This window comes from Sus scrofa, chromosome 15 (genome assembly GCF_054392235.1).
Source record: "Sus scrofa isolate SSC_HxYL_T2T_F1_AM1 chromosome 15, Sscrofa_HxYL_maternal_Yorkshire_Landrace_v2.0, whole genome shotgun sequence".
In the NCBI taxonomy this organism is placed as follows: Eukaryota; Metazoa; Chordata; class Mammalia; order Artiodactyla; family Suidae; genus Sus; species Sus scrofa.
In genome coordinates, this window is record NC_139397.1 from 88,552,008 (window position 1) to 88,578,130 (window position 26,123).

A 26,123-nucleotide genomic window follows, 5' to 3' on the forward strand; every position below is an offset into this window, starting at 1 on the left:
AAATAAGAAAAAGCAAACTGGAATGATTTTAATCCAAAATCTTTGTGTGACTTGATTAATATATTTAAAATCTTCTCCCACCTTAGGGTGTACATGCTAAACTAGCTCTAGAAATATTTTATGACTTCATTGAACAAAGACATGGGGCAGTAATTATCACTGTACTTTCCTGGTAGCAATAGCCATGTTTACAACTAAAGACATGGCAGTACTTAGAAATAAAATCATTTCAGCTGGCTTTTTTCTGAGTTTTATATCCAGGATGTTCTTTGATCATTGCCAGAACTTACTCCTTTAATAACTCTCGCTTGGGCCTTGGCGGTCATATCATACCACCTTGTAGCTCATAAGGATGTTTCTATTTCCACAGGAGCTGGTTGCCTCTTTCAAACAGGCAGTAATAAAGATCACTGACAACACAGCAGGGCAAGAAATCCTGGGATTGAATAATCCTCTGTGTAGAACAGAGAGCTAGCCTGGAGAAGTTTCCACAATCCAAAACCTAGGAGTATAGTATATCAGGCCCTCGGTGTAGCACCATGTGGGATTAAGAATTTATCACATGCATTTGAGCAAAGAGATGTGCAAATCAGTCTTTCTTAACTGGTGGTTGGCTGGTAAACCAGTTGTCTGGAGGTTGAAGACTTGTGAGTAGGGAGTGATAGAGTTTTGATTTCCAGCATTAGCCCATTACTGTATTGTAAATAGCTCACACACATGCCTCCCCAATTTCAAGGTATCAACATGATGTCATTGACCATGCAGTTAAGAAGGGAGGTGAAAAGCCAGCCCCACCCAAGTCCATGTGAATGGGACCCAGTACCCAGTGGACCTGTGCAGCCAAGCTCAGCTTAAGCCTCTGCCGTGACTGCATCATGGTTCAATCTCTTCCTCCCCTTCCTCTGTCTCCTCTCATCCCTGAAGAGATGTTGCTCCTGAGAACATGTTCTGACCAGCTTCCAGCCTGGGGGTCTCAGAGTCTCAAAGTCTGTTTCCCAGGGACTCTATCTGTAAGAAGAGAAATGGTAAATTCAACTCATTATCATTGAAACTTAAAGAATGAAAACCCTCTGTTCTCTCTTCTAAGTTCATTAGCGAAGCAGATCAACTATTACCTCTAACTGGTTTCCTCAGGAATCACAGAATTTATCTTGATAAGCTAATAAATGGGCAACTTAGTGGTGCTTTCTGTTGTGTTCTGTCAGTCTTTATTCAAGTCCTTGATTGCAGACAGACCACACACAGACCAGAATCAAATGTGGCCCAGTGTTGACATTAGAGATTCACATTGCAAATTCCTTTGTTGCCATAAAGGGGGCTATAGTAATACTGGGATGTCCAGATATTTTACTCTTATTTGGCCTATTCTTTCACTAAAATGCTTCATAGGTAACTAGTGTAGAGGCAAAACAAAATGAATGGACTACTTGGAATAAATGGCATTGGCACAATTCCTTTTTGCTACATGAATTTAAAAAGAAGAAAAGATATTAATGAGGTATAATAGAAAAAATGTACCAGAGTAGCTATAATTTTTCGACCTGGTAAAATTATAACTTAGATTAAAATGTGGGTGACAAATTTTTGAGTCGAGGCTATTTTCCCAGAAAAACAACAGCAATTTGTATAGTCAATTTTCAATTATCTGCCCAAGGAGAAATAGCAATAATGGCAATTATCCAAAAGAGTAGATAATGAACAAATTCATTTCTATTTGACTTTGAAATATTGTTTTGTATTCTAAAACCAATGTTTGAATGTGGATGCATTTTATATTCTGGAAAGTCATGCTCTAACTTAAAGCAACGAATTTGTGCTTTAGAAATCAGACTAAAGAAAGTGGCTTTTATTTTTCATCTTGCACAATACATTCCTGTTTTCTATATTATTACTGAGCATAGATATCATTAACTCTTAGGATAATGTTAAGTTCATCCAAAAGCAGACAAAATTTGCATCTATATGTTTCCCATAGTTTATATTTTTCCAGAACGGATTTTGATCGGAAAAAAACCCTCCTTCCTTGCCCTTGTTTGGCTAAAACTAATTTTTAAAATTTTTGCCAAAAAAATTAAGCATTATGTATAGTCAGGGTAAGGAATTACTTCTCAGTAAGAGTTAAGGTTTAAACTGAAATATCTGCCCCTGAAAAATTGAGTTGGGCTGCACATATATTTTGCACATGTATTTTGTCCCTGGTTTGGTTGTTTTTCACTCAGTAAATGCTATAACAATACCTGGTGTAGGATCGGGCTCATGTCAGCAGTCAGTAACTGCTCATTTTTTTTATTCCTTGTTTCCTTCCTTTCTTCACTCGATAATATTCTAAGATGTTTCATATTAATGCTTCATACACTTTAATAAATAAACATTTATGTCTTATTCTATTCTTTCTTTGTATCGAAGAAACTTCTGTAAAAGCAATGACTTTTAGAAAATATCTTCCAGGTCTTATTTTCCCAGTGTTGACCTTCCATACATGCTTCAATTTGTAAAAGCTACGTCCATGGAAATTGCTTTATCGATAGTAAGGAAATAATCTATTAAGAGCCATAGCATTTTACAGGGTAAGAATGAGGGTTGACACAGACGGAAAATGGAGCACGTGTTCTCATGCCTTATTCACAGTCGTGTGGCACCCCTCCCATTCTAGAACAACACATTTTTACATAAGGCAGAAAGTTACCAAAGCACTGCAGTGTTTTTGATTGTTTGCTTTGAGACTCCTTTGCTTTGGCTTTTGACTTATTAAGTATTTGCCGTTTGAGCAGAGCTGATTATCTCTCTCTCTTTAAAGATCTGAGTAGTATGTGCAATGGAACACTGCAAAGGCATTAGAGAAGTAAGTTAAGAAAAGAGCTAGGCTGAGTAGACCTATGACCAAACACTCCACTCATCCTAGAGTGACATGAGCCAAAAAGCTGGCTCTCCCACTGTCATGGTTTTCTTATTATTAAAATGAAGGTAATAATATAAAACAAGCTTACAGTGATGATTACAGATAATAAATGTAAGCAAATTAGCATATAGCAGGCATTCGGTAAAATGTTGGTACTTGTTACAAATCGTAGAAACCATTTACTGAGTTCCTACTTTGTCTAGGTACCATTCTAAACATTTTCTATTCACTGATTCATTTAAACCTCAGTGCCATTCTATGATCCAGGTACTGTCGTTATCACTATTTCACACATGGGACTTGGAGGGTTTAAATCACAGTAAGCAGTTGAGTCAATATTTAAACCCATCCCATGCACTTAACCATCACACAATGCTACCTCTTATATAAACAGAGCAGGCTTTTAGCAGAAACTGGAACGAGCAGATGGATCCAGTGGGACCCAATCTCGCCTCTGCCCACACCCCTCCTTCCCAGTCTTCACATCTGGCCATGCCGTGGTACCATCGTATTTTAGGCACTTGGCTTTACTCTGAACTCCTTCCATAATATGAAGGAGAACAGAATGAAAAGAACAGAAAATCATACCTCTCGTTGTGAGGTTTTGTGTAAATACAGCTTGACATCCAAGGATCAGATCAACTGAAGGCAGCTTCTAAATGGCTTCCAACCTGTTGTTTAAACAGGTCTGATCAGATTCAGCCAGTCTCACAGAGATCACAAGTCGTAAGTGAAAGGGAGGATGCTCAGGCCTAGAAAGGTGCAGCTCTAACACTAATTAGCTGAGTGTCTTTGCTCAAGTGGCTTCAGCTCTCTGCATCCTCTGTCATCATTGGGAATTAAAGTTGTTGCCCTTGATCTTAGATCTCATGGCCACTCAGGAATGTGGGCTTTGACTTTAGCTTTGTTTGACCTGCACAAACATTTGTTTTGTTTTATTGAATTCTAAAATACAATTCAGAAGGTTTCACATAAAAATCTGTGTTTCTCTTCTCCCTTGTGAAGCTGAAGGTGCAGCGTTATTGAGCCTGCTTCTCCTTATGACATCAGTGGGAGCCGTCAGGCATGCCAAGCTGAGCCATGGCCGCCTACTCACCAGTTCAGTGAGCTCTCCCACTCCCTCTTGTCTCACACCCAGTCTGCTCCCTCATTTGCCCTACTTGCCCAGTCTTGTAATCATATGGATTTGCAGACCTAGGACCAGCTCTGACTGTCATTATTCATTTATTCATTCTTTTCTTCATTTTATCAGTGTCTAGTCAGTGCTTACTTACTTGCCATTCTGTGTATTGTACTTAGAGCCTAAACAATGAAATTTTCTTTTAAAGTGACAGCATTCTGCCTTTGTTTCTCAGAGCCCAATTAATTTACATTGTTTTTAAAGAGTTCTTTCTTCTTCTTATCCACTCAGGAGCCTGCAGTTTGCTAAACAGAAGCTTCTCCTGGCATGAGCCACTGCACATCTCATCAGACAGACTGAGCCCTTGCTCTGTGCCCTGCACCCAGAGTAAGGAGAAGGAGCCACAGCAAGGTTGGTGCAACAGGTAGGAGAAGGATGCACTGCTCAGCTAGGTAGCCCATCACTGTGGGAAGATAACGGCAGTTCTATAAAATCAGAAATCAGCATCTAAGAACTAATGAGTAGAAAGAAAAGTTTAGTTTTTTCTTTAATTAATGTTTACCTATTATGGCATATAAAATAACTTTGCTATTCCCTGTATCATTCCTTCCTGAATGGTGCGGAAGGAAAAAAAATTGATAGCTCAAAAAAGTGTCCTTTATGAAAAAATTCATGTTTACAAGGGTCTGTGAAACCTTGGACTAATTTCAAAGATGGCCTCTTTTAAGATGAAATATTAGAAAACTAAAGATATGCCTTTGGTGACCTGAGACAATGCCTATTTAAAAATCCATTTCTCCAAGGCCATTGCTAATTGATTCTTGAAACTTCTTTGCTGAAATAACCTTGTCCCACAGGTGATTGTACTTCAATCATTTCTTATTTCTCCTGAAAATAATAGTATTTCATATAGAAAATGAAGCTATTCTTATAAAAAAGTGTCTAAACTAACAAGCAGTCATTAAAATGTTTTTATTTAAAGTGATAAAAGCAAAGACAAGCATTCAAACTATTCCTTTATACACTAACTTTTTGCTCTAACTAACACGCTTAGTTTATTTAAAAAATGACTGCAGCCTTCCCAGAGTGTAATTCAGGAAAAGAAGCACCACACTGACAAGAGGAGACTTGAATCATACTTTTACCTTTCCCAACCTCACCTCTGTGATTTGCACCAATAACTTTATCTCTCTAAACTACAGTTTCCTGGCCCATGAAGTAGACAGAGTGCCTTCTAAACACACAGGTTCACTTTGACAGTGAAACACAACCGTGAGTGGAGGGCCAGGGCATAGCTCTGAGCTAATTCCCTGCAAGGTGATTTGCCAAAAGTAAACTCAACCAAATCTCACCTCACCAAATTCCTTTCTTCTTTTCAACATTTGCAAAGCTTACAGCAAGGTGCATTCCATATACTTGTTTTCACCACCTTTGGAGATTCCTGTGAGGCTTTAGTTCAGTTCCTCACAGCATTTGAAGGAGGGCCCCTTTTGTCTTTGCCTTGGCCTCAGCCGTTGTGTAGAGAGAGGAACTTCTGACAAGCAGTGATAGAGAGGCGTTGGCACACAGCCAGAAAGGGCATTGACAGAGTCAGGACGTTATTGCCGTAAGGCTTCTCCAAAGTCAAGGCAAATATATTCAGTATTTAAATATATCAGGTTGATGAACCATTTTTAAGAATGGGTTTCCTGGAATTAGCCTGCTAACAGGTCCTTCCTCTTAGGGATCTTATAGTTCAATATGGAGGAAAACAACTGATAAATACATAAATCATTAATACAATGACAAGTTGGGATAAGCACTATGAAAAGCAAAAGGGATGCCAAGGCAATGGAGAGGTAGAACCTGCTTCATAAAAGGTGGTTACAAGTGGTGTGAGAGTCAGGAGTTCCATTTCCGTCCCTTTCCAGGCATGTGATAGGACTCCATGGCCTTGGTCTCCCTGGGGTTCCAGGGCCATGGGATTTGGGCCACCCGTCATTTGTGCAGAGAAAAGATATGTGTCACTTCCACACTGAAGCATCTAATTGTTGCTGCTGTAGCTCCCTTTGCCTCTGGCAGTCTGACAAGTGATATGGTCCAAGATGGGGCTGCGCCCTTAGCCTGGAACTGTTGTGACTTCAAAGAACAGAACTCCTTCAGCCGAACCACACTGTGTCATGTCATATAAAGAAAAAACAAACTTTTATTGTCTTAAGCCACTGCGATGTGGAAACTAGTTGTTAACGCAGCTTAACGGAGACAATTCTGACTATTACAACAGGCATCTCTGAAGAGGCAGCAGGATGATTTACATAGCCTTTAAGACCAGAGAGCTGGTTCACAGAATTAAAAGAAGGCCAACATGCCTGATTTAGAGTAAATCAGGAAAAAGTAGCAAATAATCTTTAGAGTTCCTTCTACCCTCTCCACTCTTGCCTGATACGGCTCCAAGCCTGTTGTGGTATTTATATTTCTGGCAATACTTTAAGATAGATTAAGTAGTTTGATTCTAAATGCCTTTGATTTGTTTACACAAATCAAACTCTCATATTTTATCTCTCGCCTCTGGATTATTATCATTTTTATCAAGAACGTGGCATGTGGGTTATTGATATGATAATGCAATCCTAATGGCATCTCTCAGAAATGGAGGGCCTCCATCCTTTCAGTCGATACTGAGCGGCACTTGGGTATATAGGCCATTCGTAGCTGAGCTGAGATGCGAGGTGGGCAGCCCACAGAATTTTGCATTTGAATAATACATAATATTGTGCAGCTTTTTAGCTCTTGGCTTTTCATATCGATTTCTAATATTCCAGCAGCAGAATCTAGAGAAAAGTCCCCATTTTCATGGGACTCAGCTTAACCCATTTAATGTATAGGTGGGAGAGATTGTCTTTAGCACTGAAGATCTTGTTTGGAAACAAAACAAGGATCCCCTCACAAAAATCAAATTGCAGGAGTTACAGTTTATCTTCTTTGGAAGAAAAGAAGAGCTGAGTCAACCCTCTTGGGCTTTGACGACTAAGATAGTTCTTTATCCTTGACACTGCTCAGAGCCACTGATATAACTGCCTTTATTGAAGTTTGGGAGACTTAGAGGAAGTACATCCACCTGATATTACAGTCATTCTAGTACAGTTCTTAAAGTCTTAAGGATTTTTATTGAGTGAATGAAATCCTGCTTAAGAAAGAGTAGGATAAGCGAAGGGAAATAGAAGAAAAATGGGGTCCTTAATATAGTCCGGGCTCAGTGCTAAGTGCTTTTGTACATATGATTATCTCCATACAGTGAGGAAGTGCCCAGAAAGGTTGGGATCACCCAGCCAGTGACTGGCAGACCAAGGAAGGAACAGAGGTCTTCTCCCTCTCAAGAACCTTCTCTTTCCTCTCTACCACTAGAGGTAAAAGTCTAGAGTATAAAATCTCCCTGTACCATCACCATTATTAAATGTAAAATGGCCATGTCCTGAAATTGTATAATCTCCAGACTTATTTTCTAAAAGATATATATACTAGATCACTGCTGATTTATTACATACCTGGGTTCAGAAGAGCCTGTAAACAGAGATGGTGGTAATAAGCTGTGCTCCGCTAACTGTACATCTTTCCTTTGTTCAGCCTTATCCTGTATAATTAGCACAGTCTTGAAAATAGAAGTTTTCCATGACATTAAATTTCTTACACAGCACACCCTCTAATTATTTCATATCTTCACATTAGGGACTAAGATACTCATGGTGGAGGTGGTAATTCTGTTTGTTATTTAATTAGTTAGAGAGGAATTCAGGAAAACCAGGAAAAGAGATTATTAAAATAATTTCTGCTTGATTCTGAGATATGAACACATATCCCAGGTATACATTTTTTTTTCTCACAGCCCTTACTTGCTTCTGCTTCCGACTTCACCATTTTTGGTACCAGTGTCAGTTATGCCTATTAGAATCTCTTTGTTTTAAAAACTTACCTATTCTTCAAGATCCATTCAAAATCTCCTCCTTCACAGGCCTTTCCAAATGTGCACTATTAAAATTAAGCTCCATCTTCCATACCTCAGGGCACTAATCTTATAGCAACTCTTGCTTTGTGTTATAGAGGTGGGAAGTAGGGCAGAGATGTTGACTTACTCATATATGTTTCTCTTTTCTTCCTGGCCATATAACTAGAGAGCATTTCCTTGACTGACTTAGAGTTGGGTGCTATCAGATGATGAATTTCTAGCAATGGAATGAATATGAGTGGAAGTGACATGTGTCCTTTTGGGGCATTTTTAGGAGGTAGGTTGCTTAACGCATGCTCTCCCCTATTGACATCTGTGTGAGAGAAGTCTAATGCCCTCACAGACAGAGGGAGGCAGGGCTCCTAGATCACCGGGAGGGAAAGTTGTCTGGCCAAACAGGAACAGCCTCAGGAGGTTGAATAAGAAATAAGCATCTATTGTGTTCAGGTCAAAAATTTAGAGTTTATTCCTTACAGCAGCTGGTATGGATGTACCTAACATGGTAGGTGTGTGTCTATGTGTGTTTGTCTCCCTCTACTTCAGAAGACCAGGAAGGACTGGAACAAACAAACAAATAAGCAAATCATTCTGTACTGTGGGCAAACTGAAACCATGTATCTGCCTTATTTGGAAATGGAGCCGAAGGTCATCAAAATCAAGAGTGGAGGGGACTCTAAAACATCTCCAGTATTGATAATGCCATTTTCTCATTTGCAAGCAACTGCCTAGAATTTTATAATTAATCTCGTAGGTGACTAACTTAGGGTAGAGAATGAAGATACCCAGTGAGTTTCCACATTAAAATGTGTCCTAGTTCATTACTCATGCAAATATTCATCATTATTTCAATCAACAATTAGGCATTGACCACATTCTACATGCCAGGCAGATTACAGTATTGATCAATCACTCCAAATGCACAATCCAAATATCCACCAAGTCATCACACCACTGATAATTGCACTCAGCTTCCCACTCAGGTTCTCAGGTTCCTCATCTATAAAAGAGAAGAATAATATTATCTACTTCTCAGATTTTGTTATATTTTTAATTACATATTGATGTAAGTATAACAGTTGTCAAGTTTTTAGCACTGTGCTTCACACTTGAACTTGATAAGCACTCAGTAAATCCTAGCTATTATTATTCCTATGAATTTAGATTAGCATTGAGATTATATAACAAAAAGAAAATCTAATTAGATTGAAGAACGGTGTGTGTAATACAGCAATTTCCCCTTCAAAGTGACTCCCGTTATGAATGTTGAGAGGTTAGGAATAATGCCCTGCATTAAAAAAATAGATGAAAAAACGTATGTGCAAAGTCCAGGTGATAGAGCATTTTTGAGAAATTGAACAAAGTGAGAGTAACCAGAGTACAGAGAACAAGGGGGAAAGTGCTTTAGGATGAGACCATGCAGAGCCTTGAAAACCACCACGTAGCCCTGCTAAGAACTTAGCCTTCTTCCTATGCACAAGAGAAAGTCATTGAATGGTTTTAAACAGGTAGAGGCAAAGGGTGATATCAGATCATTTTTATTTCTTGGAAAGATCACTGTGGTTGAAATGTGAAGAAAAAAGATCAGAGGGGAAACAGAAACTATATATTAGACCACTTGCAAAGTTACCATAGAAGTCAAGATAAGAAATACCCACAAGCTGGGTACAGCGATGGTAGTAGAGATGGAGAGAAGTCAGGAGGTGTGAGAAATTTCTCAAAAAAAAAAAAAAAAAAAAAAAAAAGGAGTTCCCATCATGGTGCAGCAGAAACGAATCTGACTAGGAACCATGAGGTTGCAGGTTCGATCCCTTGCCTCATTCAGTGGGTTAAGGATCCGGCATTGCTATGAGCTGTGGTGTAGGTCGCAGATGCGGCTTGGATCTGGCATTGCTGTGGCTCTGGTGTAGGCTGGCTGCTGTAGCTCTGACTAGACCCCTAGCCTGGGAACCTCCATATGCCGCAGGTGTGGCCCTAAAAAGACAAAAGACAAAAAAAAAAAAATTCTGAAGTGACATTGGCAGGACATGGTGATGGGTTAAGTGCAGAGATGAAGGGAAGAGAGCTGCTAAGAATGGCTCCTGATCGCTCAGATACGGGTACATGTCACAAAGATAGAGAATCCTGAAGGAGGATCAGAGTTGCAAGATCATGGGTTTACGTTTGTTCATCCTGACTTCAAGTGCTCCTCCGATCCAAGAACACACACCAAGTAACACAGCTGGATACATGGGTCGGGTGCTCCATAGATACATCTGATACTTAGAAAGTGACTTTAAGAATTACCAACAAATAGATAACAACTGAGACCAAGGACAGTAGAAATTTGCTTAGAAAACAGACCAAACTGGAAGTTCCCATTGTGGCTCAGTGGGTTAAGAACCTGACATAGTGTCTGTGAGGATGTGGGTTCAATCCCGATCCTCTTCCAGTGGGTTAAGGATCCGGTGGTGCCGCATGCTGCAGCGTAGTTTCCAGACACAGTTAGGATTTGGCGTTGCAGTGGCTGTGGTGTAGGCTGGCAGCTGCACCTCTGATTCAAGCCCTAGCCTGGGAACTTCCATATATTGCAGGTATGGCCAGGAAGGAAGGAAAGAAGGAAGGGAGGAAGGAAGATAAGTAAAACTAGTGTTCCTGCTCTGGCACAATGGGTTGATGTTCCCGCTTGTCTCTGTGGCATAGCCTATTCCATCCCCAGCCCAGCACAGTGGGTTAAGGATCTGGCATTGCCACAGCTGTGGTATAGCTCGCCCTGGGGGAATAAAACAAACAAACAAAAAAAACCGAAGGAAGAGAGGGAGGGTGGGAATACGCAACATAAACTGAGGAGGAAAGGGGGCCTAGGACCTAGCATTGAGAAACTTGTTAGTAAAAGAGACTATTTTTTTGTTGTTGTTGTTTTGCCTTTTCTAGGGCTGCTTCCTGCGGCATATGGAGGTCCCCAGGCTAGGGTTCTAATCAAAGCTGTAGCCACGGGCCTATGCCAGAGCCACAGCAACGCAGGATCCGAGCCGTGTCTGCAACCTACACCACAGCACACGGCAACACCGGATCCTTAACCCACTGAGCCAGGCCAGGGATCAAACCTGCTACCTCATGGTTCCTAGTCGGACTCATTAACCACTGTGCCACGGTGGGAAGTCCAAAGGAGACTATTTTAGGTGTAGTGCTCAAGACAAACAGAATAACAGGATGTGCAAGAAGAGTGTTATAAGGGATTGGCTCACACAATTGTGTAAACTTTAAGGTTCCAAAATCTGAAGCCAGCAGCATGGAGACTTAGGAAAGGGTTGTGTTTGGAGTCCAAAATCAGTCTTCCAGAGAATTCCCTCTTGCTCGGGGTAAGTCAGCCTTCTATTCTATTCAGGACTTCATCTAATTGAATGAGCACTCCCCCCATGCATGGATAACAATTTGCTTTCCTCAAAGTCCAGTGATTTAGGAGTTCCTGTCATGGCACAGTGGAAACGAATCCAACTAAGAACCATGCATGAGGTTGTGGGTTCAATCCCTGGCCTTTCTCAGTGGGTTAAGGATCCAGCGTTGCCGTGAGCTATGGTGAAGGTTGCAGACGAGGCTCAGATCTGATGTTGCTGTGGTGTAGGCCAGCAGCTGTAGCTCCGATTGGACCCCTATCCTGGGAACCTTCATATGCTAAGGTGCAGCCCAAAAAAACAAAAGCAACAACAACAACAACAACAAGCCCAGTGATTTAAATGTAAATCACATCCAAGACACCCTCACAGGAACATCCAGAATAATATTTCATGAAGTATCTGGGCATCATGATCCAGCCAAGTTGACACATAAAATTTAAACATCACAAGGAACAAAAGGAAAAGCAGAAATAATGATTGCTGCCCAGGCACTATACTAGGTGCTGAGAATACAGCCTACATGATGGTTTACAAAGTGAGTCAGGGGTCAGACAGCTGGGTTTGAATACTAACTTTGTCAGATACCTGCCCTGTGGCCTTAGGTAAATTGTTCAATGACCCCATGCCTCATTTTTAAAATCGTCACACCATTACCCACCTGTGAGGGTTGTAAAAACTAAATCAGTTAATAGGGCTTAGAATATTGACCAAACATAGTACGTGCTCAATAAACATTTGCTCTTATTTTTAAAACAGACATGGTCTCTTACCCATGGAGTTACAGTCCAGCAGACAGCATCACAAACAGATGACAATGTCCAGGAGGGCAAATGCAGCAGAAATACCCAAACTTATCTCAGGTGAGGGCTTGATCTATAGAGGGGGGAGGCAGCTGTCCCCGCTGCCGTGCTTTAGGGAGTTCTGGAACTTGCCCATCCTTTTTCTCCACACGGAGACATGTGCCATGTGAGTGACATGTGAACTTGTGAAATAACCCCCTTCCTTCAGTCTTTTCTGATAAGGCCCTAAAGGACTGCCTGTTAAAATACAGATGTTACCTAAAGGACCATCAGTATCCACCTCGAATAGCTTTAAGTGAATTCCTTCTCAGATAAACTACTCAGGTTCTAAAGGGACACTGGCTTCATTCTGCTGAGGCAGGATGGAAGAGGCTCTTGGAATCTAGGAAGTCTTTGGGGAGGCAGAAGAAGGCAGAGAGGAAGGAACAAGGAGGGTGTTAAGAGAAAGTCAGAGGACAGCAGGGCCCTTCTTGTTACCCACCTGTGGGGTTTCCTTGATGTTCACTCTCTTCCAGGCCTCGCACCCACACGTGCCTGGGGCCCTTGGGAATATTTTCCCAAATCCTTTATCTCCTTGCTTAAATACGTATTAATTTTAAGGTTTGTGTTTTGGATTTTCCCTCCCGTGGGCCAAAGTCATTTTCCAGAGATAGGCTGCCAGTACAAGACAAGTCTTTTGCTAATTCCACGTTAGCATATCCAGATGATACCATAGATAATTTTTCCCTTAGGACATCCTTTTCCTTTCTGCTTCTGAACTGCAATCCAGCCCCTCTCTCTGCCCTACTCAGGGTGGTTGTTTAGGAAGCACAGCGTCCTTGACCCCAGCCTCGGCAGCACCTGGAGAGGTGGCAGTGGTGCATTTGCTCCTCTGACATTGTCCTGGGCTTGGGCAGAGGGTCTGGGCATAGAACTTGGACCCACTCTCTAATCTTTTTAGACATCACTTAGGTCTTTGATGTATCATCCACCTTGTAATTTGGTATCCACTGTGAGATTGGCATGATGTTGATGTTTTATTCTTCTTCCTAAATAAAACATTAGGAAAGGAGTTCCCATTGTTGTACAAAGGAAATGAATCTGACTAGGAACCATGAGGTTGCAGGTTCAATCCCTGGCCTTGCTCAGTGGGTTAAGGATCCAGCGTTGCCGTGACCTGTGGTGTAGGTCACAGACACAGCTTGGATCTGATGTTTCTGTGACTGTGGCATAGGCTGGCAGCTATAGCTCTGATTGGACCCCTAGCCTGGGAGCCTCCATATGCCATGGGTATGACCGTAAAAAGCAAAAATAAATAAATAAATAAATAATAAATAAAGGAAATATTAGGAAAGATCTTGGACCATGACTAATTCAGAGCTAATTTCAAACATTTTCCCTCTGATTCCTTCTCTTTCAGTCCTGCAAGCTAAGACGTTAAATTCGGCACTTCTTTTTATTTAGACAGAGAATGGGGCCATGCAATTTCCCTCAAGATGGGCTTTTCTTGACATTCTTCAGCTGGGCAGAGCCGCAGGCCCATCTGCATTTGATGCCTGCGTTTCTCACTCACACTCCTCGGGTGCGCTGCGGGGGAGGCCTGGGTCACACATCTGGGGATGGGTCATCCTTGACTCCCAGACTTGTGCTCTGCCTACTCCACCACTCTGCCCTCCAGGGCTGGCAGCATGCTCTTCTCATGCCTAAAAACCAGTAAGATTTCCCCTCAGGCCTCCAGAGCCCCGAGAAGAGGAACTGACAGGAAGGGCAGGAGCCAGCATCCTCTGGTCTCTGATGGATATCTACCAGGACAGCTCCCCAGGCAGCTGAGCCAGAGCTGAGGAGGAGGAGACCCAGGGGATACTGCGGTACCCACACTCTAGCTCAGCAGCCTAGTGCCTCCCTCTGTCCCTGTGGAGGTGTCTGAGTCCCAAACCCTCAGAGAACCCCAAGGACACTGATTAGGAGCCACCCTATCAAGAATGAGGTAAGGATAAGAAATGAAGCAATGGTCTGGTATTACACGAGGCTCAGAGAATGGATGAAGGTCAGGGATGGTGTGAGAATCGGAGATGCCAGGTAGCTCACAGGAATACTGGTCAGTAAAACACATAGTTTTGGGAGTTCCCATTGTGGCTCATTGGGTTAAGGATCTGCCGTTGTCTCTGTGAGGATGCAGGTTCCATCCCTGGCCTTGTTCGGTGGCTTAAGGATCTGGCACTGCTGTGGTATGGTGTAGGCTGGCAGCTGTAGCTACAATGCAACCCCTGGCCCAGGAACTTCCATATGCCATAAGTGCAGCTATTTAAAACAAAAAACAAAACAAAACCAAAAAAGCATAGTTTTACACTGGCCTACTAAGTGTCCTCCATACTAGAATAATGATGCTTAGTGTTCAGAGGCACAACTCCAGGCCCCAAGGTCCCGACGTGACAAAATGTAGAGATCTAGACACAGACACCAGCAAGTTCCCTGTTTCTAGGAAGCCTCACAGGTCATCTCATTCATTGCTCAAGATGGCCCTTCAAGTATGTGTTTACTCGTTCACCTGACAGTCAAGGACAGTCAAAAACGAGGCTCCAGAGAATGAGGTATGCAGAACCACACCAATGCCACTTTCAGGGAGCAGGATGCACAATGGCCCGTTTAATCACAAAGAATAAAACAGAATATGGTGCTTCCCTCCTAAAGGCTGATCACACGGTCAGTAGGGACTCTGCCGAGCTCCTCAGCCACTGTGTTCTTGGCCACATGTCGCCTCAGTTCCCCTAATTTGGGAGCTGGATTGGCCTGGACTGGTACCTGGTGAGACTGAAGGGCAAGAGGAGGCAGGCAGCATCCGCCATGTGCAGTGTGGGGCTGAGGAGGAGGGAGCCAGGCCTGTGTCTGCAAAAACACTCACCCTACCCTAGCTGTGACCACAGACCTGGCATTTCCCCTCCACTGCATGGGTGCAGTCCAGGACTTGGCTTTTCTGATGCTGTGTTTGTTGTCATAGGCCTACAGCTGCATCTCCAGTTTGACCCCTAGCCTGGGAACTTCCACATGCTATGGGTGTGGCCCTAAAAAGCAAAACAAAACAAAACAAAACAAAACAAAAAAAAAAGGAAAATAAAAGAAAGGAAAGGAAAAAAAAAGAAGTACCCCAGGGTGGGAGTTGGGGTTAGGACTGGCCACATCATGGGGTTTCCCTGTCCTGGGACTTTGCAGCAGGTATTTTCAGTGGATGTCACTGAGCCCTGGAGAGACAGCACAGAGGAACCCTTGAGCACAGTAAAGGCTGCTCCAGGCAGCGGTGGTATCACAGCCCAGAGCAGTAGTTCCTTGCTCCTAGCTTACTACTGCATTTGTACAAAGGACCTACTTCTGGATCACCTCAACGAACAGTTATTCAGCAGTGTCCATGCTTTCTCACGGGCTGGCTGTGACATGTCCAGTGTATGACTCCCTGGCACCCAGCCTAGGGCCAGATGGTATTGGGTGCCCTATAGATGTTAGTCAAATAAATTAGCATAAACAATACAGTTCCAGGATTGAGAAAATGTCCTATATGATGAAATGGTCAACAAATCCTCTGTTGCCAGTAAAATATACCTGGAAGCCCACAGATGGCTTTTCCTATCTTCCTAATGGCACAGAATATCCCTTGGACTCCAGTGAAAAAAGTCCTATATACAACAAACTGCCTTATGAATTAATGTTGAAAAATGGTCTAGGGGCATTTGAAATGGCCAGAAATATGACAGGCAGTGGTCGTATAGTTGATGCGAAAGGAGCCATAGTGGTTCCTGATACTTTCCTATCACAGTCCACGTAGGAGATGAATTTCTCAGGGGTCACCCACTCACAAGGGAATAGCCAAGCCACACTTTCTTTGTCTTACAGGGATGTAAATCAGAAGGCAAGTGAGTAAAATCAATGTCTTTACAAGAATAAACTTGGGTCTGATCTAATTTTTAAAATTGAAACTCAGCAATGGAAGTTCCTGTTGTAGCACAGAAGGTTAAGAACTCAACTAGTATCCATGAGGATGCAGTTTCCGTCCCTGGCCTCACTCAGAGGGTTAAGGATCCAGCATTGCCGTGAGCTGTGGTGTAGATCGCAGATGCAGCTCAGATCCAGTGTTGCCGTGGCTATGATGCAGGCCAGCAGCTGCAGCTCCAATTCGACCCCTAGCCTGTGAACTTCCATATGCCGTGGGTGCGGCCATAAAGAAGAAAAAATAAAATTAAAAAATAAAAAAAATAAACTCAGTAATGGACAGCTTTTATGAGTGCAACTACATTCTGAGCACTTTCCACAAGCTTTGCTTTTATGATCCTATTTGAGCAAGGAACAACCCTGCCCAGTTGGTTCTATAGTATCTTCATCTTGTAGCTCAGAAAATAGGGCAGTGGAACTTACAGAATGTTTCCAGGACTAATCCATGGCTAGGACTAGAATCCAAGTCTTTACATTTACACTTGCCGGTCTCCAGAACCATCAAACTCAAATTTCACCACTTGGTGACTATTGCTATAAATTTCCTGTGACGTTCCCTCACAAATAACTACCACAATCTGTATATTATAACATAGAGAACCTTTTACCAAGAATACTTGCTGCTTTTATCAAAACTGGATTTTGGTCTTATCAGACACAACCTAGAATAGATTTACAAGGAGATCCTGCTGAATAGCATTGAGAACTATGTCTAGATACTCATGTCGCAACAGAAGAAAGGGTGGGGGAAAAAACTGTAACTGCAATGTATACATCTAAGGATAACCTGACCCCCTTGCTGTACAGTGGGAAAATAAAAAAAATAAAATAAAAAAAAAACTGGATTTTGCTGCATGATTTGAACCCAATTCAATTATTGGAGTCACTTTGAGTCTTAAAAAGCAGTAAGGTAATAACTGTCTTTTACTGAGTGCCTATTGTGTCTTACAAAGTCAGAGGTTTTGCAGAAATTATTTCTAATAGTATAGCCACTATTTCTAATACATTAATTACTATATTTATAGTGCATTATATTAATTAATATTAGGTTTCTAATATAACAGATATAGAAAGTGTTATATGTGAAGTTAGAGCCAGACAGAAAAGTCAGGGTTTTAAAAAAAAATGCCAATGTATTCAAATTTAATTTTTAATTGATTTTTAATTTTATTTGAGTATAGTTGACTTACAATGTTGTGTTAGTTTCAGGCGTACAGCAAAGTGAATCAGTTATACATATACATATATCCATTCTTTTTCAGATTCTTTTCCATACAGGTTATTAGAGTATTGAGTAGATTTCCCTGTACTGTACAGTAGGTCCTTATCACTTATCCATTTTCTACATCTACTGGGCATATGTTAATCCCAGCCTCCTAATTGATCTCTGCCCCCAACATTTCCTCTTTGGTAACTGTAAGTTTAATTTTGAAACTTTTGAGTCTATTTCTATTTTGTGAATAAGTTCTTTTGTAACTTTTTAAAGTAAATTCCACAGATTAGTGATCTCATATAATATTTGTCTTTCTCTTTCTTACTTTACTTAGTATAATTTCTGCATCCATCCATGCTGCTACAAATTGCATTATTTTATTCTTTTTTATGGCTGAGTAATTTTCCATTGCATATATGTAACACATCTTCTTTTTATCCATTCCTCTGTTGGTGGACATTTAGGTTGCTTTCACGTCTAGGCTATTGTAAATAGTGCTTCAGTGAACATTGGGTTTTCTCTGCATATATGCCCAGGAGTGGGATTGCTAGATCATATGGTAGTTCTATATTTAGTTTTTTAAGGAACCTCCATACTGTTCTTCATAGTGGTTGCACCAATTTCCACCAGCAGTGTAAGAAGCTTCTCTTTTTTCCACACCCTCCCCAGCATTTATTGTTTGTAGATTCTCTGTTGAAATGCCATTCTGATTGGCATTTCTCTAATAATTAGTGATGTTGCATTTCTCTAATAATTAGTGATGTTGATCATCTTTTCATGTGCTTTTTGGTCCCACTTAGTTTCATTTTCAGGCTCCAGGGGCCTCTGATCTCCCCTTCTCCCACTCTCTGCACATCTCATTTAATGCCTTTCTTCCCCCTTTATTTTCTCCACCAGCCTCCTCTCTACCTCTGCCCTCAGCTGAAACTCAAGCTTTGGCTTACTAATGGGCCATGATGAGAGTCTGGGAGAACCACCCTCAGACATGTAGGAGGAAAGGGAGATAATAGGACAGGAAATGTTAGAAAGAGAAGCCCTAGAAGGGGGAGTGTTCCAAAGAAGGGCACAAATCGCAAACAGGAGAGAGGAAAATGGAGTAAGAGGGGCAGAGAGAGAGCATGGTGGGGGTGGGGCAGCCATCGTTCTTGTGAGAAAGTGGAGGAGATAGGGAGGGGATTGTGAACCACAACAGAGTCTTTGGAAAAAAGAGGAAAAGGAAGATAACTCTCTAGAGAGCACTGATGATTTTTTAGGAAGAAGAACTGCACAGAAGGAGAAATAGCAGCTTTTCCCAGCCCAGACTGACATTTGTGTGGGAGTCTTAGTGACAGACAATCCAATCATCCCCCTGTCATTCTCACCAGTCACCACCTGTGTCTGGAAGTCATGCCCCAGGGTAATGTCTTCAAGGACTAAGCAAAAGTGAATTCTCTGGAGCCCTCCCCACTCAAGCAGCCTTCTGAATGAGGAGTCTCACTAAGGCCAGGCCAGTTTCACAGACCAGGGAGAGGGTGAGGTCAGCAGTGGGCAGGCTATTGGGCAGACATTACCTTGTCCAGATTTGGATGAGGAAAGACAATAAGTTGGAATGAGAAGGAATATGGATCAATTCATGCTAAAAACATCAAAGTCTTGGTCAGAGAGGAAAAATCAAGGACATAGGCAAGTTTTCGCCTGCCTTCAGTGAAATGTTACCAAGAGTTCAACTGAGTAGTTTGTACGTTCTTTTATTTCAATCTTGTCCATAATTTCAAACCATCACTATCAATATAGCTATTGTTTTACATATGTGGAGATGATGCTACCAGTGGTGATACTCGAGCATGTGTATAGATTTAGCTGAAAAGAGTGGTTCGTGCCTAGATGTCTTCTATGCTGCACAAAACATGGTTTTCATACTGTAGCTGTTTGAAAGTAGATACTGCCAAAACCAAGAGAGTGATGTAAAAATAAACAAAGACTTCTTAATCATTATTTTCACAAACAACTGATTTAATCATGTTGCTTTTAAACTAACAAATTAAAGGGTCGGTCGGTTTGATTAAAAACACACACACAGTCTAATTCATCTATAGACTGAACTGACTATTTTCTTGAAGAAGCAGTGGTGTGATGGTAGGAGAAGTGGCTTGGGAGTCAGGCAGCCTAAGCTCTGATTTGGGCTCTGCTTACATCCCTTGTAAGAAGCTGGGTGACCTCTAAGCCTCAGGACACTTGTACCTACATCCTGGATCAGGTGATAATCAAATGAGATAACATAGTTAGAAATAATTTCATACACTGGAAAATCCTCTCCAAAGTTTAGTCATTTCTATAGATAACTGCCACATAACCCCAAAGCCGAATATTCAACAATCCTTTGAAATGCTGATACTATATTGGATACACTTATTCATGGGAACTTTCCTATGTTTGACAACTTCTGTCCCTTTCATGAATGAATCATACTTCTTCCTAACAGTGCCCTCTATTAGCAATTTAATTCAGTACCACTGACAATAATAAGCCCAACTACTGTAGTTAATAGAAATTCTCCTTTCAATGTGATACATCTGCTGTGACATCTGTTTAAAAGCATGGAGAGGATTCAGTGTTTTCCAGCAAATTGAGTAATTACTATGTAATTACGCTATAAATTGTGCAGGCATTGATTTTCTCTCCAAATTTATCTTTTGGACATACTCAATATGAAAACCACCTGGGTTCTTCCATGATGTGTGGATCTGGTCTCAAAATGGTCAATACAAGGCCAAAAAATTAGGGTATTATCTCTAGAAAAGAGAATGGGTTGGAGAGGGAAGAAATAAAAGTGTGGAAAGGAGATGTGAATCAAGTGAGAAAGAAAGGGGAAGGATATTTTGAAGGTGGATTATCTAAGTGCTTTCTCAGTCATTTCATAAAACCTGTAAAACTGCTAACCCTTGCTGGCAGGAGAATACACAAGAGAGAGAGAGAGATCAGAAATGCAGGATTTCACCTGCTCCATGAGGGGATCCTCACTAGTCCTAGGTGTTTGAACTTTGGGAAACTTACATACGTATAGAGTAGAGGATTAATGACTTAAGAGATAGTATCTTATTAGATGCTATTAATGATCATTGTCCTTGATAACCACCCAGCTTTACAGTGGTTAAAAACTGAGACCTAACCCTTCGCTAAACGGTTACAAAGCATAGATCTGTGGTACTTCCTCTCTATCCATTTTTTCAAAGCCAATCAACAAGCATTTATTATCCACATTGTATTGAGTATGTAATGCATACAAGGCTAAATTCTTGGAAAACTCAGAATATAAATAAATAAGGCAGCAGCATGGCACGGTAGAAGAAAGGCTAGCTTTCCATTCTTCCTGACTTGAGTTTGAATCCTGGCTCTCCTGGAAAGCTGTTGGGTTGAGCCATATAAAACTTCAGGTTGAACCATATTTAAGCTGCATACATGTCAGTTTTGTATGATTCCACCAGAAGGAATTAGAAATGTTTCTTCAATATTTGAGAATTAGAAAAAAAAAGTTTATAAAATGTTCATCCAAAATGTATGTATAAATGTTTAGAAGATGTTTGTGGTGGAAGGGTAGAAACCTCCTACCCTTGGTCTCCAGAGAATATACTAAACAACACCATTACATACAGTGGAACTAGGACAAGTAAGACAGTGTCACAAAAGTCAAAGCCATGAAAGTCTCCCCTTTGACCAATGTATAATTAAAAATACAAGTTCCACTAAATATTTAAAGATAGGAATTTTATTAAAATGAGAGGACAAAGGCATTTGCTACTACATGAATATGCCAACATATATGTCCAGTTTTTAAAAGCAAAATTCTATGCCAAACACCCACCTTCAACAACTTATTAAAATCAGTTATTCTTCAGTTACATTAACATCAAGTGATGTGATTTTAAGAGCACAGCATTTTCTGAACATGTATGTCCCTCTCAGCCTTCAAAAGATAAGTCCCATTTAGGAGTGGGCTGGATTTTACAAAAATAAACCAAAAAAAGTACACACCAAATAACTTGTTACATTTATGTTGGTTCCTTTTCTTTGCGTGAGAGGAGTGGTGGCCTTCAGCAGCATCAGAGGCAACAGCATCACAAGCAGCAGCAGAGGAAGAGCTAGTACCATTTGTCAGTTTGCTAAGTAGAGACAAGAAACATGTTTAATGGCACAGAACGGTCCCTGCCTCTGTGGAATTGATGGAGAGAAGGGAATGTGATTGTTTCTTAAGGGGCAGGCAGAAGGGTGATGGGTAATTTTGCCTCCCCTCACTAAACATGCCTGTCTATCAGAGATGAATCAACACCTTAGATTACACACATTATGCAAATGACAGTGGCAGTTTGGCACCTAATGGTCTCCTACCAGAGTTTAGAGGCAGTCCCACTGTTGTCTGTGAAACGTGAAAACAAACAGACCCCTTCCCCTCCTTGCTTCTTTGTCCTTGAAATATAGTTTCCTCCATGACCAAAGCTCAGAGCTAAGCTATACGGCAATGGTGATGTCTCCTTGCAGAGGTTACAAGCGCCAAAACTCCCAGACTAGGAAATGCATTTATCAAAAACAAAAATAGAGGTACCAGTGACTCTTACAGATCATACAGTGACTCCCTCAAGGAAATTCAGTTCCTTAAACTAAATTCAGAAAGATCCTGAAGATGTTTCAGTGCCAGTGAGTCAAAAGAAAACCACTACCCAAAGGTAGCTATTTCCTGATTTGCTCACAGAAAAATGACTTCTGGCAACAACAGAACAACTATATGTAATGTTAACTCTTCTTTGCTCCCACCATTGAAAGGGGCATGTCTTAATCTGGACAGAGGAAAGCTGAAAATTACTAATCTATCCTGATATTAGTGCTATAAAAGAGAATTGACTTGACTATCCCCCATGAAGTCCCAGGGTAAAACTAGAAGACAGGTGCTGAAATTATAGGAATAGCTAGTCTGTACGTGAAATATGACGTATTTAAGTAAGCGTGATCAGATCCTAGTACAAATTCCCAAAGGAAGTTCTGGGAAATCTTCCATATCTCCTAAGATACATTCATACCTAAGATGTGATTTATCCCTGGGGTAGATGTCTTAAATTATCTTTTAAGACTACTCCCAACATTGAAATTTAGACTCTAAGGATGAAAATAGGAATTGTTGACAAAATAAGCTCAATGTTATACTTCTGTATGAGTGGAGAGTTGAACTCTATTGTAGAGTGGATTATTAACTAAAAAGAGAACTCTTCTGGACAAAATAGAGAGTGTTGGTTGCTATTTCAAGAATACGCTCTGATACAGATCAGAATTCAAAAAAAAATGAGAGAGAGAGAATCAGTTCAAAGCAATGGTGTTCTCTTGGGTCAAAGGATCATTATAACTACTCAGACTAAAAAGAGCTGCCAGTTTGTATAATGACAGTGTGTGCAACTGTCTTCTGTATAAACACTTGTGCCCAGAGTGAAAAACTTAAGTTTGAAGTCAATAAGTAGCACCCAATTGGAGTCTAAATTTTTCTTTATAGAAAGTCAGCCTGTCTGAATAATGGTCTTCTTAGTGTACATCCTTTGTAGTGGCATAAGGTGGCAGATGATGAAAGACCAGCTTACCTTGGCTTCTCCAATCTTGAAAGGTACAGTGTGGTCTCTTCCAGAAGAAAACAAGATTCTTCATGGGCTCAGAGACCTGAGTTCTAGCTTTAGGTTGCACTGGTTCTTTTACTGGTATCACAAATGGTTAATGTCTCAACAGACTTTCTCTCCGTAAAATGTAGTAATGAAGTTACTAAACATTGAAATCCTTATTATGCAAGCTAAGAAACTCCACCACTGCCTTTCATGCTGTCATTCATTTCATCAAGAATGACAGGTTGATAAGTACAATTGACCCTTGAGCAACACAGGTTTGAACTGCATAGGTCCACTTACATGTGGATATTTTTCATTAAAGATAGTACCTGTATTTTTATTTTACAGATCTTTCAGTATATGGGAAAGTTTGCATTCAATTATAGATGATGATATGTGGAATCACAAGAACTGTGGTTTGAGTCCTGATTCTATCCAAATTGTTTGTCAGTTCCTTTGGTTTTGAGGCAGAGATAGCGGTGCATGAATTTTGGAGTGCTCTGGGGTTGGTGCCCTCACCTCCGAGTTGTTCAAGGGTCAACTATATAGCTATGTCATAGTCGGAACCTCCTTGAACAACTTTTTTAAAAAGCTTTTCAAAAAAGCTACTCCAGAGCAATCTCCTCCATCCAGTGTTAGAACACAATATGGATCTTCACCCTTAAGACAAAGTCAGCTTCTCTGGTTGATTCACATCTGACCTGTGATTGTTGTCAGCCTCATTTGTGTCTGAATGGACATGAAAAATTTGAGACAGTGTCTTTCTATGCCTTTAGGGTAAGAAAGGCAATGGGATGAAACCTCCCATTTGGCAAATTCCCCAGAGACCCTGAGATTATGTGGGTAGTTTTTCACATTCTCCTGTTAGCACACCTGGCCTCCGTGGCAGTGCCCCACTTGCTGAGTAGCTTCTGCAAAATGTGCAAGTAGAACGTATCCTCCATCTAATGAGGACTAGGGGCCCATTCCAGCCTCCCTCTCTTCCTAGCAGCAGGTGAGAACCCGTACCAGGCTGTTTTTGAGCCAACAGCCACTGAAGCCCTGTTCCTAATTAGGAAAATAAAATGCCCCTGACAAAGATACAAGAAATCCAAATGTCTACAGTGAATACCGATCTTGAGATTCTGTATTTGCTGCCAAGAGATATCTCAGTAGGAAAAATATGGGAAACCACAGGAAATAAGAATGGAAGGCTAATTTATTTAAGTAATTTTCCCTGCCCTAATGTGGTTCCTTTAAAATATGATTGTCTCCTTTTTTGGCTTGTTTTTGCTTAATTAAACACTAGAAACTATTAACTTGATTTGGTCCAGGTTTTTAAACACTTGAGTAGAATGTGGTTTGGCGTAAATGGTAAAGAAGCTGAAAAAAGCCTAAATGAATTAAAATGTATTCCCTGCACTGAGCTATATAAAGATACATAATATTGCAAAAGTTGTTTTGTACATAGACTAGCCAGGACTTGTTTCATCACATCTTCTATAAGACAATAAAAGCCAGTGGGTACAACAAAACAAAACATAAGAGAAACTCTTGAGGTCTCTCCAGTTCTTTTGATTTAAGCCTGAGTGGAAAGCTCCAGAGGAAAGCAGCAACCACGACATTTCAGTAACTCATGCTGATGCCTGGCAAATAACACTGCACTGCCCATGCCACGTGACTCCGCTGTCTCTCCTATATCCATCTGCACTGAGCAATGCACCTCCATATCTCATGCATACATTTATGCCACATGTATTTCATCACAACACTATATTGAAATAAATTGCAAGTAACTGCTCTCTAGACTCTAGCTCCTTCTATCCCCAGGAACCAGCAGAGCACCTGTGCACAGCAGTAACAATAATGGCATCCTTATTGAAAATAAATCATATTAAAATATTTAAAGAGATTTATAATTTTTTAAATATTAAAACTAGTAACACTGTCTATTAAATACATGTTTGCCAAGACTGATATTGAGAGCTTTCCTGATATTCATTTCATTTAATCTTCATGAATTTGAAATAGGCCACTTTTCCTGTATTTCAGCTGAGAAAATAATTACAGAACAGTGATACAGGTGGTAAATGGCAGAATTTGAACTCAAGTTATCTGACTACACTATAGTTTTAACCCGTCACAGTACTATCTCATGGTACAAATCCCTTAACAACTGCTTTTCAAATTACCAACAAAATCCAAAATCCTGGGAATTAAAAACTAAAAGCTTATAGCTGCAAATTTTCATAAATATTTTACTGTAGAGATAGCCAAGACATTTATAGTCCAATATGACCTCCTTTGTATGAAAGATTTCTTCAAGGTGCTTCAGTGGAGTTCCCACTGTTGCTCAGTGGGTTAAGAACCCAACATATTGTCCCTGAGGATGTGGGTTTAATCCCTGGCCTCACTCAGTGGATTAAGGATCCGGCGTTGTCATGAGCTGTGGTGTAGGTCACAGACATGGCTCGGATCTGACATTGCTGTGGTTGTAGATTAAGCCAGCGGCTGCATTTCAGATTTGACCCCTAGCCTGGGAATTTCCACATGCTGCAGGTGCGGCCACAAAAAAACAAACAAACAAAAAAAAAGGTGCTTCTCTTAGGGAAAGGAGGATGACAGGCAATCAGAATGTGATGATTTCAGCCTTTTGATAACCATTTCTATTTTGGTGCAGAAGTTATTATCTATGTTGTAAGTGATATGGGCATTCATTTCAGAACAAGCTCTGAGAAAAATAACCTGGGAGACTTCGCACAAAACAGGCAACCATCCTAAAGGCCCCTAGATCCCATACTGTTCTCATCCCAAGAGCCAGAGGGTTGAGTTAGTGCTATTCTGTAGAGTTGACCCATAAATTGCAGGTTTCAATGGCATGTATTGTTCCTCTGAGATATTAGTTGCTGGAGAGTAAGTTGTAGCTGCAGATTGATGAGTGAGCTCGGGGAGTTATAACCATGAGTATGACTTCAGGGACTCCAAGCAGCAGATCATTGTTGGTTCCTTTGTTCTCTGACAACAAAATTGAGACATGTGACATTTCTAGGACATGGCTTTATAGAACCAAGAACACTATCATCTGTTCTAATATTCACATCACTGAAATCTCTGAGAATGCTAACAGGAAACTTGAGGAGAGCAGGAAGCCTGTTAAGACTAAATATGCAACAGTGGA

At 40.9% G+C, this 26,123-nt stretch overlaps 1 protein-coding gene across 2 annotated transcripts in view; it reads left to right on the forward strand.

Moving 5' to 3' along the window:
• The window catches only part of B3GALT1 (beta-1,3-galactosyltransferase 1), a 107,269-nt gene that overhangs the window by 57,844 nt on the left and 23,302 nt on the right, over positions 1 to 26,123 (forward strand). The window contains exons 2-3 of one of the 2 annotated variants that reach the window (XM_084999382.1): positions 4,311 to 4,443; positions 7,294 to 7,405. In XM_084999382.1, the coding sequence (XP_084855508.1) occupies positions 4,311 to 4,443; positions 7,294 to 7,405 (245 nt within the window). Of the gene's footprint in view, positions 1 to 4,310; positions 4,444 to 7,293; positions 7,406 to 26,123 lie in introns of those variants that run through there. The other variant, XM_021075434.2, reaches the window with a different exon arrangement.